General features: G+C 45.6%; 2 protein-coding genes across 4 annotated transcripts in view; one reads left to right on the forward strand and one right to left on the reverse strand.

The window, feature by feature from the left end:
* LOC125627112 (uncharacterized) overlaps window positions 1-18,818 on the reverse strand; it is a 235,686-nt gene that overhangs the window by 204,940 nt on the left and 11,928 nt on the right. The window lies entirely within an intron of this gene.
* LOC142070130 (uncharacterized) overlaps window positions 1-18,818 on the forward strand; it is an 83,846-nt gene that overhangs the window by 53,376 nt on the left and 11,652 nt on the right. The window contains exons 12-32 of the mRNA XM_075123347.1: window positions 105-277; window positions 776-802; window positions 1,089-1,231; window positions 1,325-1,392; window positions 1,786-1,958; window positions 2,224-2,250; window positions 4,069-4,211; window positions 4,305-4,372; window positions 4,767-4,939; window positions 5,615-5,641; window positions 5,816-5,958; window positions 6,085-6,152; window positions 6,559-6,728; window positions 7,082-7,245; window positions 7,986-8,053; window positions 9,119-9,273; window positions 9,790-9,950; window positions 10,107-10,174; window positions 10,890-11,065; window positions 11,291-11,335; window positions 13,020-13,099. Of these exons, the coding sequence (XP_074979448.1) occupies window positions 105-277; window positions 776-802; window positions 1,089-1,231; window positions 1,325-1,392; window positions 1,786-1,958; window positions 2,224-2,250; window positions 4,069-4,211; window positions 4,305-4,372; window positions 4,767-4,939; window positions 5,615-5,641; window positions 5,816-5,958; window positions 6,085-6,152; window positions 6,559-6,728; window positions 7,082-7,245; window positions 7,986-8,053; window positions 9,119-9,273; window positions 9,790-9,950; window positions 10,107-10,174; window positions 10,890-11,065; window positions 11,291-11,335; window positions 13,020-13,099 (2,320 nt within the window). The remainder of the gene's footprint in view (window positions 1-104; window positions 278-775; window positions 803-1,088; window positions 1,232-1,324; window positions 1,393-1,785; window positions 1,959-2,223; window positions 2,251-4,068; window positions 4,212-4,304; window positions 4,373-4,766; window positions 4,940-5,614; window positions 5,642-5,815; window positions 5,959-6,084; window positions 6,153-6,558; window positions 6,729-7,081; window positions 7,246-7,985; window positions 8,054-9,118; window positions 9,274-9,789; window positions 9,951-10,106; window positions 10,175-10,889; window positions 11,066-11,290; window positions 11,336-13,019; window positions 13,100-18,818) is intronic.

Below are 18,818 nucleotides of genomic sequence, written 5' to 3' on the forward strand. Positions count from 1 at the left end.
TACAATGTGAAGGCTGATTTTCAGTTATTTTGATCGGCATTGGACAGTCATCAGCAAATGATTTAAACATGGGATCAGATCTGACATTGGCTTTTCTGTTCTAGACCAGTGAGAGCTGGGAATGGCACCGGTGTAGATGCCATCTGCACCCACAGGCGCGACTCCACTGCTCCCCCCTTTGACAGAGTGGGTGTTTACCATGAAATCAGCAACAAGACAAACGGTATCACCATGCTGGGCCCCTACACCCTGGACAAGGACAGCCTCTGTGTCAATGGTAACCAGCTGATTTCTTAACAGCTTGTCCATTCCACGCAATTCTTTACACTAATGTAACAATAGAGACACGATATATTTGATGGACGTTAAAGATCAGGTTCCCCCGCCTCCCGCCCCGGTCTGCTGCTGGTAATAGCTCACCTTAGGTGATCACTTTCCTTACAGTGTGTATGGTAACACCCATTATTTCATGTTCTCTGTGTATATAAATCTCCCCACTGTATTTTCCACTCAATGCATCCCATGAAGTGAGCTGTAGCTCAAATAAAAAATGAAAGCTTATCCTCAAATAAATTTCTTAGTCTCTGAGGTGCCACAAGTCCTCTTTTCATATAGCAAGAGAGAGTCCCAACCCTGGAAGAGCCACAGACCATAGAAAGTCAGTGACTGTGTTATGCCCTACTGCTCTTTCCGGACCATCCTTGCTTCTACCTGTCACTTTCTTCCCTCCCCACCTCCCTAGTTGCCCTCTCATCATTTTCCCTTCTCATTCCAGGTTATAAGGAAGCACCAGCTCTGCCAAGTGAGTACAGTTCAGAATGATCCCTACTGAAAAAATTGGAGAGATACAAACTTTCAAAATTTAATAGAAGACAGGTGGTGAACTGTGCTTGTGTAGAACTGTGACTCTGCTCACAGTGAAATGGAATTGGCCCTCGAAGGAGAACTGTCCGCCGTTCCCCTGAGGCGGGAATAAAAACCCATTTGCGATTTGCATAAAGCTCCAACTGTGGAATTAGAGATGTGTTTCAGTATGTCTGTAGGGGTGAGTTCATTGATTTTTCATTCTGTTCTTTCTTTTTTTACAGCTGTTTTGCCAACCTCAACCCCCGCTCCAGCAATTGAACATTTCACAGTGAACTTCACCATAACCAATCTCCGATATGATTCAGAACTGGGATCTCCTCATTCTACCAGGTTCAAAGCTACTGAGAAAGTCTTGATCTCTTTGGTAAGTGTGACTGACTCACAGCCTTCCTGGGCAGTTTGGGATATCGGGTGCTATCGGCAGTACAACAGACTAATGACGTCCTCTCTTTGTCAGCTCAACCCAATATTTGAGAACAGCAGCATTGGCCCAGCTTATATAAGATGCGAAGTGACGGCTTACAGGTAAGCATCCAGGCACTGATATTTATTTATGACACTACAGTCTGAGCACGTATTTCCCCTCAATTGGTTTGGCATCATAATGAAGCATAAATATTTCCCTCTGCATAATTAAGCCCTATGATACTTCTGTCACTGTGGATGGAAGAAGGGAACGTGTTAATGTCAGCAGAGATTTCCAGGGGACACTGAATGGTTAGAGCTTCATAAATGGCCTGTTTGCATTCTTGATTGATAGAACGTTATTAAGGGGATTATTTTACATTCCATCAGTGGGTTTACTTATGAATTACCATGTTATGGTAACAATGAGGTCCCAGAATGAAACATCTAATTTCAAAATTAGCAAACAATGTAAACATGTGATCAAATCTGGCATTGGCTTTTCTGTTCTAGACCGGTGAGAGCTGGGAATGGCACCGGTGTAGATGCCATCTGCACCCACAGGCGCGACTCCACTGCTCCCCCCTTTGACAGAGTGGGTGTTTACCATGAAATCAGCAACAAGACAAACGGTATCACCACGCTGGGCCCCTACACCCTGGACAAGGACAGCCTCTGTGTCAATGGTAACCAGCTGATTTCTTGACAGCTTGTCCATTCCACGTAATTCTTTGCACTGCTGTAACAATAGAGACACCATATATTTGATGGACGTTTAAGATCACATATAGCGAGAAAGAGTCCCAGCCCCGGAATAGCCACGGACCATAGAGAGTCAGTGACTGTGTTGTGCCCTACTGCTCTTTCCGGACCATCCTTGCTTCTACCTGTCACTTTCTTCCCTCCCCACCTCTCCAGTTGCCCTCTCATCATTTTCCCTTCTCATTCCAGGCTATAACGAAGCACCAGCTCTGCCAAGTGAGTATAGTTCAGAATGATCCTTACTGAAAAAATTGGAAAGATACTAACTTTCAAAATTTAATGGAAGACAGGTGGTGAATAGTGCTTGTGTAGAACTGTGACTCTGCTCACAAAAAGAAAAGGAGGACTTGTGGCACCTTAGAGACTAACAAATTTATTTGAGCATAAGCTTTCGTGAGCTACAGCTCACATCATCGGATACATTCAGTGGAAAATACAGTGGGGAGATTTATATACACAGAGAACATGAAATAATGGGTGTTACCATACACACTGTAAGGAAAGTGATCACTTAAGATGAGCTATTACCAGCAGGAGAGCAGGGCGGGGAGTAGGGGGAACCTTTTGTAGTGATAATCAAGTTGGGCTATTTCCAGCAGTTGACAAGGACGTCTGAGGAACAGCGGGGGGGGGGGGGGGGTGGGGAGGGGAGGCTAAACATGGGGAAATTGTTTCATTTTGTGTAATGACCCATCCACTCCCAGTCTTTATTCAAGCCTAAGTTAATTGTATCCAGTTTGCAAATTAATTCCAATTCAGCAGTCTCTCGTTGGAGTCTGTTATTGAAGAATTGCCACTTTTAGGTCTGTAATCAAGTGACCAAAGAGATTGAAGTGTTCTCCGACTGGTTTTTGAATGTTATAATTCTTGACGTCTGATTTGTGTCAGTTTATTCTTTTACGTAGAGACTGTCCAGTTTGGCCAATGTACATGGCAGAGGGGCATTGCCGACACATGATGGCATATATCATATTGGTAGATGTGCAGGTGAACGAGCCTCTGATAGTGTGGCTGATGTGATTAGGCCCTATGATGGTGTCCCCTGAATACGTATGTGGACACAGTTGGCCACGGGCTTTGTTGCAAGGATAGGTTCCTGGGTTAGTGGTTCTGTTATGTGGTGTGTGGTTGCTGGTGAATATTTGCTTCAGGTTGGGGGGCTGTCTGTAAGCAACGACTGGCCTGTCTCCCAAGATCTGTGAGAGTGATGGGTCGTCCTTCAGGATAGGTTGTAGATCCTTGATGATGCATTGGACAGGTTTTAGTTGGTTGGGGTAATTGTATCCAGTTTGCAAATTAATTCCAATTCAGCAGTCTCTCGTTGGAGTCTGTTTTTGAAGTTTTTTTGTTGAAGAATTGCCACTTTTAGGTCTGTAATCAAGTGACCAAAGAGATTGAAGTGTTCTCCGACTGGTTTTTGAATGTTATAATTCTTGACGTCTGATTTGTGTCAGTTTATTCTTTTACGTAGAGACTGTCCAGTTTGGCCAATGTACATGGCAGAGGGGCCAATTTAGTTGGGGGCTGAAGGTGATGGCTAGTGGCGTTCTGTTATTTTCTTTGTTGGGCCTGTCCTGTAGTAGGTAAGTTCTGGGTACTCTTCTGGCTCTGTTAATCTGTTTCTTCACTTCCACAGGTGGGTATTGTAGTTGTAAGAATGCTTGATAGAGATCTTGTGTTTGTCTCTGTCTGAGGGGTTGGAGCAAATGCAGTAGTATCGTAGAGCTTGGCTGTAGACGATGGATCGTGTGGTGTGGTCTGGGTGAAAGCTGGAGGCATGTAGGTAGGAATAGCGGTCAGTAGGTTTCCGGTATAGGGTGGTGTTTATGTGACCATCGCTTATTAGCACTGTAATGTCCAGGAATGGAATGGAATTAGCCCTCGAAGGAGAACTGTCCGCCGTTCCCCTGAAGCAGGAATAAAAACCCATTTGCAATTTGCATAGAGCTCCATCTGTGGAATTAGAGATGTGTTTCAGTAGGTCTGTAGGGGTGAGTTCATTGATATTTCATTGTGTTCTTTCTTTTTTTACAGCTGTTTTGCCAACCTCAACCCCCGCTCCAGCAATTGACCATTTCACAGTGAACTTCACCATAACCAATCTCCGATATGATTCAGAACTGGGAACTCCTCATTCTACCAGGTTCAATGCTACTGAGAAAGTCTTGATCTCTTTGGTAAGTGTGACTGACTCACAGCCTTCCCTGGCAGTTTGGGATATCGGGTGCTATCGGCAGTACGACAGACTAATGACATCCTCTCTTTGTCAGCTCAACCCAATATTTGAGAACAGCAGCATCGGCCCAGCTTATATAAGATGCGAAGTGACGGCTTACAGGTAAGGATCCAGGCACTGATATTTATTTATGACACTACAGTCTGAGCACATATTTCCCCTCAATTGGTTTGGCATCATAATGAAGTGTAAATATTTCCCTCTTGCATAATTAAGCCCTATGATACTTCTGTCACTGTGGATGGAAGAAGGGAACGTGTTAATGTCAGCAGAGATTTCCGGGGGACACTGAATGGTTAGAGCTTTATAAATGGCCTGTTTGCATTATTGATTGATAGAATGTCGTTAAGGGGAGTATTTTACATTCCATCAGTGGGTTTACTTATGAATTACCATGTTATGGTAACAATGAGGTCCCAGAATGAAACATCTAACTTCAAAATTAGCAAACAATGTAAACATGTGATCAAATCTGATATTGGCTTTTCTGTTCTAGACCGGTGAGAGCTGGGAATGGCACCGGTGTAGATGCCATCTGCACCAACAGGCGCGACTCCACTGCTCCCCCCTTTGACAGAGTGGGTGTTTACCATGAAATCAGCAACAAGACAAATGGTATCACCACGCTGGGCCCCTACACCCTGGACAAGGACAGCCTCTGTGTCAGTGGTAACCAGCTGATTTCTTAACAGCTTGTCCATTCCACGTAATTCTTTGCACTGCTGTAACAATAGAGACACCATATATTTGATCGACACACCAATAAATGGACACACCAAGAAATTCCCAAGAGCTATGAAGCACCATTGGAATCTGAAGAGTATGAAATGTCTTCCTGATCTGACTTCAATTGGGTGCATCTTGAAGCTCACTGGTCAATCTTGTTTAAATTGGATCATCATATAATAAAGAGAGATGGGGCTGAACTGGAACATTGTATCTGAGGGCCCTGCACTCTGGGGATATGTGAACCCTCTTACTGCACATTTATAGCAAGACAGTCACCAAATGAGCACTGTTCCGTAATGCATGTGCAGTGACTTGAGCGATGTACGAGACTACGTCCCAGTGACAATTAATGGGATTTAGTCTTCTAAATCAATTAGGTATTTTTGAGCTTTTTATCCAAATAGTACACATAGCTTTTATCTCCGAGTTCCAGTTCTTTAAGATTATAGTAAAATACACCCGTTCTTAAACAACAGGGTTACTTATTTGATAGATACACATTTACAGCTCTTCTGTTGGTCCATTCCTGAGTTATCTGTTTTATGATCCTCTTTCATTTTTTATTCTCTCTGTCCATAGCTGTGCTTCTTAATGATAATCTCTGTTCCTTTCCAGAATACAATGAAGCACTTCTTGGACCGAGTAAGTGTTTTACCAAATTAATTCATATTAAAGCCTTCAAAGGAAAATTAGTGGAGAACGAATTCTTGAAAGCCCTGTAGAAGTGTAGAGTTCTGTTGGGATTGAGGGTGTCTTTGAGGGTGAAGAAGGCTTTGTATGTTGCTATGTTATTATCCTTTCTCTCCAATATCACAGCTCTGAGTCTAACTACCCCACAAAGTCCAACAGCTGTGCATTTCACACTGAACTTCACCTTAACCAACCTCCGCTACACCACCGCCATGGGGACACCGGGTTCCCTCAAATTCAATTCTACAGAGAAAACAATACTGTATTATGTAAGTCTGACAGACACACGCTGCCCGGCCTGTTTCATTTGTTGGCTCTTGTGCTCTCCCTCTTTGCACACCCCCTTCTCCCCCCACACTCGTGTCAGACTCAGGAAATGATCTTTTCTTTGACAGATTGAGCCTCTGCTCAGAAACAGCAGCATTGGCCCTGTCTACACTGGATGCAAAACGATGGCATTTAGGTAAGAGCTCTGTTGTTGGGGTGGTTCCATTGTTTTGACAGACACTAACTGGGCCAAGGCCCCTGGCAGGTTGTAAAGCAGCATAATTTTTTATAACTCACGTTTCCCCCAACTGAGATCTGCCCATGTAACCTTATGACTTAATTCTTCCTCCCTTGTTTCGTGTCTATTAATGTTCATATTGCAATTTGGAAAGTCAGTCCAAGTCACCCCCTTTCATGATTTCATTTCATTATTGGGTCTGTGAATTAAAACCCCCTAACTGTGCAATACAGCTGCTGTGATTGTGAATGAAGATTGATTGTCACTGGGTTTTTCAATCGTCAGCTTTCGCAGTAACATAAATAAGGCCGGTGATTTTCTGTCCATGTCAGACGTGTTCTAAAGCCCATCTGTGACCCTCCAGGTCTGTGAATAACAGGGACACCAGGATCGATGCTGCCTGCAGCTACAAAAACAACCCCGCAGTCGCCACGTTTGACAGAGTGACGCTTTATCATGAGCTGAGTGGCATGACAAAGGGCATCACCAAGCTAGGACCCTACACCCTGGAGAGTAACAGCCTTTATGTGAACGGTAAACATCCAGAGAGAACATCCGAAGTTGCCTTAGGGGTCACCTGGAGACTTTAATTCATGCTTTCTCTTCGTCAGGGCTTGAGCTCTCTAGTAGCACATGATGAACTTCCCCTTCCGTCGACGATGATTTCCAGTTTATGGCAGTCCACAGGCTTTGGCACAAGGACTAAGCCAGTCCAGCGTGTTGGTGCTGTCACGGAGGTTCTTCATTTAGCTAATAGCTACGTTAAAAAGCTCACTGCTGTCTTCATCGAAATCAAACAAGGACCCACTCTGATTGCCATTGGTTAGGTGGATAAAACTGCTGTCAAAAACCATCCTTAACCCTTTTTTTCAAATTTATTTATTTAGGCTTCCGCCTTTCAGACATAGCTACTACTACAAAACCTCCTCCCACAGTGGCTCCAGAGAACGTGGGGTATCTGCTCAACTTCAAAATAATCAATGTAAACCTAACCAACACAGACCCGAAGTCTTTGGCCTACCAACTATTACAGAAAGACATTGCGGACAAGGTGAGATGCCACCTTTCAGAAGCCGTTTTGGCTATTCCATCTGATTTTCACACCAACTTCCATGAACAGTTTGATGAGTTTTAATTGTTGACCTTCAAAATGTGGACAAAGAATTGTCAAGCTTTCAAATTTCAACCAGCTCCGCTGCTGCCAGTCCCGACAGAGCCTGTGCATTGTGTAACATAATTCTTGAGAAGCGGCAGGATTTGTTACGTTAGAGGGGGGGTCTCCATGCTTCAGAGCAATCACAAGACTTGATCACCTCTAAAAGAGACAAGGTGGAGGCCATCTATTAAACCCAGCCTGTTGGCACCTGTACCTTAATGACCAAATTTAGGAGTAGGAACAAACTGATCCCAACATCTGCAGGTGTAACTCACCGGTGAGTGTGTAACAGGTCCTCCTCCAGGCCTGACCCACAGAGTACATGAGTCTGTTACACCACTATCTAGAGAAAGACCAAATTGATGCTCTTAGCTCTGCAGGTTGCCCATTCAATGGCTGGAGTGTTAACTAAGATGGCAGCCAGTGATAATCTCAGTTGGTGATGGGATAAAATGAGAAGGGCTGCCACGCTCAAAGTCAGGTTGGAACCATGAGAACACTCACCACACGATGCAGATTTCAAATATAAAATCAGTCACATCTTCAACCATGGTCGGGTCTTTCTATTGCCCTAAAGCATCAGGCATGAGGTCACCCCTTACTACTGGAGATATCTAATGATGTGTTTCTTTCAGATTAACCAGCTGTACAAAAAGAGTGAACTTCACGGCAAATTCCTGTTCTGCAGCATCACAGGCTTGAGGTTTGTGTTACGATTCAGTTTGGTTTATTAAAGGGCGTGGATGCTCATGCCTTTCCCTGTGTACCCTGCTCCCTTGCTCTTTGCAGAATTCCTCTCTGCTCCAAGTGTGACGTGCAGTTTAGTTCATGCCCTGTCTGAATAACTCACAGGAGCCACTCCCTTACCCCTTTGTTCTCACGCACATGCCCAGGGTTTAAATATCAGGGATTAAACTCAGTAAAAGGCTTGAGGCCGTGCACCATGCTGTAGCTGATCTCCCAAGGGGTCAGACTCTACTTCTGAGAGTGAGTCATGAACTCTGGCTGTTAAGGGACAGATGAGCTGGAGACGGACTGCCCTCCAAGGACATGCCTGGGCTCAGCTCTGCTGGCCCCTGGAAGCGCTGCTCATGCCAACAGAACTGTCACCAAACTACCTGTTTCCTTACTTGGCATTTCATGCAATTAGCATTCTTCACAAAACCGGGGTCGTAGGGAGACTCACGGGCTGGGTCACCCACTCTCACCTCCAGGGAACTGGTCTGAATCTGTCCCAGGTTGGTGGGGGACCAAAAGTCATTTGTATTCCATGGAGGGTCGGTGGTCCATGGGGAATGAGTTGGGTAGTTCTTACTCTAGTTCCCACTAGACAAGTGTCCACATCAAACCTTTCCCTCCCCCACCCCACCAGGTATCCTTGACTAGGATTTTCAAAGGGAGTTAAGCATCCGACTCCCATTGACTTTCATGGGGATTTGAGCACCTTTAGGGCCCCTTTGAAAATCCCAGCGCTTGTTGGCAATCTCAGCAGAGGACAAGGTTGGAATGGATCATACCGATAAAACCCCTCCTTTCTTTTAGCCCCCACAGAGCTGGCCTCTACCGGTTTAGGAACACTGGTGTGAGACTTTGTAAGGGGAGCAGGTGGCTGGTCTGTGGCTAAAGAGCGATTTTGTGTCTCCAGGGCTGTACGCAGCACCATCTTACTGTAAAACCTCCATTAACATTTCAAATAGCAGCATGGCCCATAAAAAGATGATTCTCTGAGGGCCGATTTGTTTAAGAGCCTTGACCTCTCTGCCCCCAGGATTGGCTCTGTAGTGGTCGACTGCCAGTGCTACTTCAAGTCAGCACCCAATCGCAGCGAGGAGACCGTTCTAAGCACATTTCAGGATGGAACGAAGAATGCAAGCGCACAATGGCTGGGGGACAGCTACCAGCTGCAGGGAGCCAGGGTGAATGGTATGTAAGCCGTACAGAAGAGCTGGCTGCCCAACTTTCATTCTGGTTAATCCAGATCTCCACGGCTGATGAGAAAGTCTCTGCCTTTCTTCTCTTCCACCAAGACGTCTCTACCTCCCTGCTCTGAGCCGGTGAATTCCCAGAGCGCATGTGCCCATTTCCTGGCCCATCATGTTTGGCTCAACCCAACATGTCGGGTCCCCAGTGACACGCTCAGCCTTTCATCATTAGACAAGGGGAGGGTTAATTGGAACCATTCATTGGGATTTCAGAAAGTTTGGATGTTTTGAATTAAAAAACTGATATGCAAAATCCCCAAGAAATGACAGGAAGACTGGGGCTTTCAAAGTGGATTAAGGGAGTTTGGCACCCAAATCCCACTGAAATTCAAATTCAGCTAATGCCTCAAGGCTCCTTCCTGTCTCCCCATCTTAAACCAGGACAGCTCTGGTCCAATGGGCCTTTGCCTGCTTCTCTTCACTGTATTTTTGACTGGTTTCTTTTCTTTCTTCTCAGTTTTGGGGCCAGTTATTAAGCCAGTGACTCAGCCTCCCGTCAGTGCTGAGCAAGAGACTTTCAGGTTAAACTTCACCATCACTAACCTCTTCTACTCATCAGAACTGAAACAACCCAATTCAAATTCTCATCGACTGAACAAGCAGAAGATTGAGAAAGCGGTAAAGTTCTAAGGGTCTGCAACGGGGCCCGATCCTGGTCCCCCGGGAATTTTGCTCTTTGTTTCACTAGTATTCCTTTCTCTTGTTCAAACATAATTTGATACACTTCTGTTTGTGCCCACATGGCAATAATTATTTTTTTCCTTTTCCACCCAGCTTGACAATATTTTCAGAAATAGCAGCGTCCAGAAGTACTTCACTGGCTGTTCAGTTGAAAGCTTTAGGTATGCCTCTTCTCATGGGCTGTCACATGAGAATTGTTATTCTTTAACTTCCAATGAAATGTTTATTGAAAGTCTCACTCAGGAGCCTATGCTGGTTCCTGTAATTTGAGGGTACTGCGTTTGTCTGTCTGCCCTAGCCCTAACCTCAGTGAGATGCATGGAGGGTTTTCGCTGGAGGGAAAAGAAAATCACATTCACACTCGCTCATGTTTTTGCCTTGCCTCAAATGTTTCTACAAATGCAAAGAAAAGGGCTTTTATTTGTGCTGGGAAAGTCATTTTCATGCACAACTAATCTCTAGACAAAAACAGATAATATAGATGTGGGTGAAATTAAGCAGCTTTGCAAAAGCATAATGAAAACTGACCAGCCCAGACTACAAAACCCACTAACCCACCCTTCTCCACAATCCTGGATGATAATAGGTGGGTGGGGGGGAGAAGGCATGAGTTTGACTTGTCCAGCAGAAAAGTGACTTGTCCAGCTCCTTCCTCTTTTTCTAAAAAGAGAGGTAACTTAAAGGTGAAAACCAGCCTGGGTGCTAATGAAGATTGCTCTGAGAGCCGAGCATGAACACCGCCCTGACCTGTTCATCACTCTTTCAATTGACTTTCATCCTTGTTTCACCCTCCTGGTCTATCTCACTCAGTACATTTCAGCATGCTCTGTTGTGTTCCTCCCCCTACATCAATGGCTTGTGGTTTGCATTTTCCAGGCCCATCTCCAGAACAATGTACACTGGTATTAATGCCGTCTGCAAATTTACGCTGGACAGCACCTCCAGGGCCTTTCAAAGAGAAGAAGTGTATGAGGAGTTTAAACGTCTCACCAACGGAGTTACTCAGCTCGGGAACAGCTACACTCTAGACAAGGATAGCTTGCTTGTTAATGGTGAGTGGCAGGGCAAGAGCCCTGGAACCTTGAGCAAGTTTGGGATGATTTAATTGGGGATTGATCCTGCTTTGAGCAGGGGGTTGGACTAGATGACCTCCTGAGGTCCCTTCCAACCCTGATATTCTATGATTCTAAGTTGCTGAGGTTGAGGTTCTGCTGGAATTTTGGAACCTGCTTTCTTGCTGTTCTCCTTTTCTTCACAAGTTCCTCTTTTCTTTCCAGATTATTCTCCTCTCAATACAACGGCAGGAGAGCCGGGTAGATCGGGTAAGTGTTTTTGAGACGCAATCCGCATTAAAGGTACTGACCAGACGTTAAGTGTCAGAAAGTTAATACGGAACATGCACAGACATGGGTTTAGACTGACGTCTCCATGGCTTCGGGGACAAGAGTGTAGAGAACTGGCTCTCCCAGCAGGGAGCCAGCACTCAAGCAGGGGCAGTTAGAGTCATGGGTGAGTAGCAGGTATAGATACCCTGGGGAGAGCACAACTCTGACAGTGGTTCCAGTCACCATTTGGGCCTGTCAAACTTGACCTCGCCAATACTGGCAACAAACAAATGCAAAAGAGCAACAAGCCTGGCCATGGTGAATCCATTACACATGTGCCCTTGTTGCCAAGAAGGCCAATGGCATTTTGGGATGTGTAAGTAGGGGCATAGCGAGCAGATCGAGGGACGTGATCGTTCCCCTCTATTCGACATTGGTGAGGCCTCATCTGGAGTACTGTGTCCAGTTTTGGGCCCCACACTTCAAGAAGGATGTGGATAAATTGGAGAGAGTCCAGCGAAGGGCAACAAAAATGATTAGGGGACTGGAACACATGAGTTATGAGGAGAGGCTGAGGGAGCTGGGATTGTTTAGCCTGCAGAAGAGAAGAATGAGGGGGGATTTGATAGCTGCTTTCAACTACCTGAAAGGGGGTTCCAAAGAGGATGGCTCTAGACTGTTCTCAATGGTAGCAGATGACAGAACGAGGAGTAATGGTCTCAAGCTGCAGTGGGGGAGGTTTAGATTGGATATTAGGAAAAACTTTTTCACTAGGAGGGTGGTGAAACACTGGAATGCGTTACCTAGGGAGGTGGTGGAATCTCCTTCCTTGGAGGTTTTTAAGGTCAGGCTTGACAAAGCCCTGGCTGGGATGATTTAACTGGGGATGGGCCCTGCTTCGAGCAGGGGGTTGGACTAGACGACCTTCCGGGGTCCCTTCCCACCCTGAGAGTCTATGATTCTATGTGGGCCTCATGGGAAACCCTGGCATTACCCACCCAGCACTGCAGCTTATCCACCGAACAGAGCAGTATCACCTGCTTCCCCTGCACACCCGGCTTCTCCTCAGACCTATAGAGAGTCAGAGTTTGAAGCCAGAAGGGACCAGCTAGTCTGACTGCCTGCACATCACAGGCCACCGGCCCCCCTTCCCCCCCCGCCAGCTACCCCCCCCATGCCCACCAGCCAGAATTAGATCCAAGCGTTACAGGCCTCAGGAGACTAACCTACTACATGCCACAGGCAGAGAACAGGAAGGATGGAGATGCACCGAGAGACCTGATCAATGGCTAAGAGGGGAGTTTGCTATCCAGGAACCATTCAGTCCTGGGCCTCTCTGCTGCAGCTGCCAATAGAGAGCCCAATTACTGCCTGCTGCAGCGGTGTTTTACTGACATTGACATTTTTGCACTAGAAACTCACAGGCCACTGCACATCCATCCCTTGATTACGGCACTTAAATAAAGAGAAGTAAACTTGAAAAGACATAGGGAGCATTTAACATCCAGCTTTTTCCCCTTCCCACATTTTCAAACCTCCCCTTTAAGTTGAGAAGTGCCCTTGAAATTTGGCCGTAGCAAGAATTCTGCCAAATCACCAGCCGGGCCTTGTGTGTAATCTTGTTTCAGACCAAAATGACTGTGAATTTAGAGATCTGTAATTCATCCTTTTGTCCTTCCAGAGCTCCCATTCTGGGCGATAATCCTCATCTGCCTCTCGGCATTGCTTGGCTTGATTCTCCTCCTCCTCCTGTGCTTCTTGGTAAGTGGCCACTCTGCTCTCCTGCCTCCTCAGATTCACAGGTACCCTTGTGGCCCAGTGAGTGGAAAGAGGGGAATTAGGGAATTGGGCATCCTGTCTGATTTAGACACACTGAAAGTAAATCCTACCAATGAACTTTCTACAAGGTGGGTAGAAAGCTGGCTAGATTGTCGGGCTCAACGGGTAGTTATCAATGGCTCCATGTCTAGTTGGCAGCCGGTATCAAGTGGAGTGCCCCAAGGGTCGGTCCTGGGGCCGGTTTTGTTCAATATCTTCATAAATGATCTGGAGGATGGTGTGGATTGCACTCTCAGCAAATTTGCGGATGATACTAAACTGGGAGGAGTGGTAGATATGCTGGAGGGGAGGGATAGGATACAGAAGGACCTAGACAAATTGGAGGATTGGGCCAAAAGAAATCTGATGAGGTTCAATAAGGATAAGTGCAGGGTCCTGCACTTAGGACGGAAGAACCCAATGCACAGCTACAGACTAGGGACCGAATGGCTAGGCAGCAGTTCTGCGGAAAAGGACCTAGGGGTGACAGTGGACGAGAAGCTGGATATGAGTCAGCAGTGTGCCCTTGTTGCCAAGAAGGCCAATGGCATTTTGGGATGCATAAGTAGGGGCATAGCGAGCAGATCGAGGGACGTGATCGTTCCCCTCTATTCGACATTGGTGAGGCCTCATCTGGAGTACTGTGTCCAGTTTTGGGCCCCACACTACAAGAAGGATGTGGATAAATTGGAGAGAGTCCAGCGAAGGGCAACAAAAATGATTAGGGGTCTGGAACACATGAGTTATGAGGAGAGGCTGAGGGAGCTGGGATTGTTTAGCCTGCAGAAGAGAAGAATGAGGGGGGATTTGATAGCTGCTTTCAACTACCTGAAAGGGGGTTCCAAAGAGGATGGCTCTAGACTGTTCTCAATGGTAGCAGATGACAGAACGAGGAGTAATGGTCTCAAGCTGCAGTGGGGGAGGTTTAGATTGGATATTAGGAAAAACTTTTTCACTAAGAGGGTGGTGAAACACTGGAATGCGTTACCTAGGGAGGTGGTAGAATCTCCTTCCTTAGAGGTTTTTAAGGTCAGGCTTGACAAAGCCCTGGCTGGGATGATTTAACTGGGAATTGGTCCTGCTTCGAGCAGGGGGTTGGACTAGATGACCTTCTGGGGTCCCTTCCAACCCTTATATTCTATGATTCTATGATTCTAACTAGTAAGCTAGGAGCAAATAGGGAACATAAGTGGGCTGGCAACACACATGGAAAAACAATAAGCATTTTGGGCCAAATCCTCCCTGCTTTACTCGTGTGACTTCCATTGGGACTGCTCACATGAGTGAGGAGAGGAATGTGGCCCACTGAATATGTAATTAAGGAAGAAGGTTGAAGAGCATAAAGGAGGGATATGGAGAAAACCAGGAAAGTGGAGGTAAGGTCAACCCCAAAAAAGACCAGTGGTTTCTTTTTCTTGCTCTTCCCAAACACTCTCCCATCCCTAAATCTCAGCAGAATGGTGGGGACACAGAGCTACTGAGTGCAGAAGGTTCAATACCTTTATACAAATTACCAGCTTCGGGAATCACACTGAATACTTCCCATTCCAACTTCTTAGCAATAGGAAGAAAGCTGAAGTCCCCTTCCAGGGACAGACTCGAGCTGCATCTCTGCTACACAGGATGTGGATGGGTGGATCCTCTTCTAATCTCCCAGCAGGGACACTACTGGGGACCTGAGGGTAGGGGGCAAAGCTGCTCCTTTTTAGTGTCCTCTGTTCCCAGGGCTCTCACAACCCAAGTTCTGTTTCCTGCTTTCCAGATAGGCCAACAAAGGTTGCGAAGAGAAAACTGGTTAATTGTACTCAGATGTTCAAGAAGGAAACAGCTGGCCATTCTGAACAAGGAACTTTGGAAAGGAGAGAGACTTAGGGCAGGTCCACGCTACAGGGCTAAATTGACCTAAGTTACGCAACTCCAGCTACGTGAATAATGTAGCTGGAGTCCACGTACCTTAGGTCGACACCGTGCTGGGTTGATGGGAGAAACTCTCCCATCGACTTACCTTATGCTTCTCGTTCCGGTGGAGTACCGGAGTTGACGAGAGAGTGATCGACGGTCAATTTAGCAGGTCTTCACTAGACCCGCTAAATCGATCCCCAGTGGATCAATCGCTGCGCGTTGATCCCCCAGTAAGTGGAGACAAGCCCTTAGGGCCTGAAACTGGAGGCTCTGCCAGGGACTGGCTTTGTGGCCTTGGGTCAGTCATTCTACCTCTGCCTCTGAGTCACATCATCTGTAAAATGAGGATAATATTTACCGACCCGATAAAGCACTCTTAGGCCCTCAGAGGAAAGGTGATACAAAGGCTCACATTTCTCGCATTAATGTTGCTTCCTTCCCACCAGATTGCCTTTTGCCTGAGAAGAAAGGGAGGCAGGTACGACGTCCAACAGAGCGCACATGGGGTCTATTTCCCACATCTGGACATGAGAAAAATGCACTGACGAACACACTGCTGAGACAAACTCCTTGCACTCTGAAGTGTCTCTTCTCACTGACTCATTCATCCACCAAGAGAGAAAAAATGTTTACAACTGCAGTAAAGAATGTTCTATTTTTCCCTTAGTAAATTATGATTAGCCTGGGACACATCTTTCCTTGTGGCCTTGAGACAGAAAATCTTTGCACTGATCCCAGGAATTATCTTGTACTGTGGAAAAACTGCCAGCAACGAAGATGTGTTGGGGACAGATATTTATTTTTTTATGCACGGTGAGATTTTGAGCAAATGTTACACATCCAAAAAAATAAAACAGAAAATGAAGTGAACACGAGATGTATGCAGTCTACAGTGTTCTGTAGTTTTTCTGAAGGGGGAGATTAAAATTATGCTCATTTATGGTGTTTAGGTTCTGACTATTGGAAATGAACAAAACCAAGAAAAAAGCACTTTAATTCTACTTTGTTTTTTTTTCTGCTTTATAATTAAAAAGAAATTATATGTGTATGTCTTTTAAACAAATGAGAAATTTTATATTTTAAATGATGCCAGGAGATTTTTTTTTTTTTTTTTGGTTAAAGATGCATTGTTAAAGATACTTCTTTGTGAATTTGTGAGACTGTTGTCCCATGTCACTCAGGATAGATACTGCAACACAGACTGCAATTCAGAAATAAAGTATCAGAAATCATTCCCTGGGAGTTTATTTTATTCAGCATCTAAAAAAATCCCTTTGTGAGGTTCTCTTTGCTTTTGGCTGGGTGCTGAAGAGGCAGAGTAGTCTGTGGGGTGGGATCAAAGAAAAGATGTCTAAGTCTGGCCCTAAAGAAGCCTTAAATTAAATCAGTTTGGTCCTTCCAGGGGAGATTGTTATTAACAAGAGAGCGACTAGCATTTTCCCAGGATCGCAAGCCCAAGTCAGCAGTGGCTGAATGCTGATACTATCTGAGAGCTGTTTTTTGGTCTATGTGACTTACGTTGTTCCCTTCAAAAATCACCTTCAAATTAGCAGTATCGTTCCCTTTTGCTGGCAGTCTCAGTGGAGAAGCCAGGGCCTGACCGGATCATGGAGACTGGATTCCTCTCTCACTTCTCAGAGGTAATCTTGGCAGAACAAGATTGAGGCACACAGGCCAGGGCAAGATGGGGGGAAACCAGCCTGGCTGTCATTCACACTATCTCTGTTCTGTGGATAAACAGTCTCCACTCCAGGACTGTTGATCTGATACCTTTTCATCAGCCTGAAATTCACATATGAAAGTCTGCTTCCAAAAGCATTGTCCCTGCAGGTACACCTTTCATAGAATCTGCTACAAAATAAACCCGGGGGCAGCAAACGACAGGCACAATCATTATAGGCCACGAAAAAGGAACTGGGCTGAGAACACTTGCAAACAATGGAAGCAGAGGCTGTTAGCACTTCACCGAATACAATCCTGCTTTCATGAGGAGGAGCATGTCTCACTTTCCCTCTGTGGGGCCACTCACTTCAGACACCCTCCCCCCCACCCCCCAAAGACCTCGATTCAGCAAAGTACTTGGGCACATGTGCTGAAATCCCAGAGGGAAGAGGCTGTGTGTTTCGCTGAATAGGTCTGGGGTTATTCCCATGTTTAGAACAAGTCCATTACAATTAAACCAATTCTCCCCAACCTTCCAGAAGCGCCTCTGTCATTTGGCTGCTGCTCTTCTCCTTCTCCATAGTCAGAGCGCCCCGAGAGCCAAAGGCCATGGCTCTCCTGAGTGCTTTGGATGATCCATCCTAGGTACTTATATGGCCCCATCACTGTCGTATCTGAGCTTCTCACAATTTTTAATACAGTAGGATCCCGTTTATCTGACCCTCCATCAGCTGACCCAGATCAGAGGTGATCTCTCCTGCAACTGCAAGAGAGCGTTGCAGCCTTGCACTTTCCCATCCTCTGGATTATCCAATCTGGCCCCAGTCCCAATTAAGTCGGATAAAGGGGGTTCGGCTGTGAGCCAGGGAAGTGCGATTATCCCCATTTTACAGGAAGGGGATTGAGACACAGAACTCCAACCAGATTTGTAAAGGCCCAAGGTCACACAGGAAGTTTGTGGCAGAGGAGAGTCTCCCACCTCCTAGGCTAGTGCCCTAGCCCCGGGGCTGTTGCTCCTTTGACTAGCACACACCTCATACAGTACACTTTAATCAACAGGGAGCTGGCCACTGTATTTGTACAATTGGATTAAACAGGCCGACCCGTGGTCGCCTCTTTACTTGTAACTTTGAGGTCCTGATTCTCCATTGCCCTGTACCGAGTGCAGCCATTCACAGCAGCCCAACGTGAGTGTGAGCTGCTGCCATTCCCTGCTGGGAGCATTTTACACCCAAAATTTTCTCCGGTGCCACTGACTGATCAAAGTCTAGGGAAACAGAAAATCAGCTGAGTCTTTCAGAACTAACTTCAAGCAAATAAAGATCCAATAAAAAATATTGCAGGGGGTTGGACTAGATGACCTTCTGGGGTCCCTTCCAACCCTTATATTCTATGATTCTATGATTCTATTACCTCACCTACCCTGTCACTCTCATATCCTGGGATCAACTCGGCTACAACAACACTGCAAACATCAAACAAACGGCCAGCTTGCAGGTCATCAAACAACCCCTTCTGCACAGCAGACATTAAAATGGCAAGTAGACTATTAAATTGGATTTTTCCTTCTATGGAAAGCCACCTTTAATAATAAAACAGGGCTGTCTGAGAAATTGAAAATAGCACCCCAGGTCTGGTTACATTCAATGTGAGCAAACAAGACAGGCCCAATCAGTAATATTTTATACACACATGCACACACGGCTTCAGAAGGGCTAATCTCCCAAAGCTGTGGAAAACTATGAATGAAATTGATTGGGATGAAAAATTTTGCTGGAAAAATGTGATTGAAAAAAGGGGGAAATAAGATAGCAATCGGTATACATTAGAAGTTATGGAGTGTATAAAATTGATAAGGGAAGCTAAAGATATCAGGGAATAATCCTTAGCTGACAAGGTTAAGGACAAAAGGAGGAGTTTAAGTATATTAGGAACAAAAGAAGTTCTAGTTTAGGGCCATTGCTAGATGGAAATGGTAAAACTTAATAATGATGCAGAAAAGGCAGAAGTGTTCAATAAATATTTCTGTTCTGTATACTGTATTTGGAAAGAAGAAGGATGATATTCTTGTATTGCATGAGGATGATGTACTACATTC

This window comes from Caretta caretta, chromosome 25 (assembly GCF_965140235.1).
Source record: "Caretta caretta isolate rCarCar2 chromosome 25, rCarCar1.hap1, whole genome shotgun sequence".
Taxonomy (NCBI): domain Eukaryota; kingdom Metazoa; phylum Chordata; order Testudines; family Cheloniidae; genus Caretta; species Caretta caretta.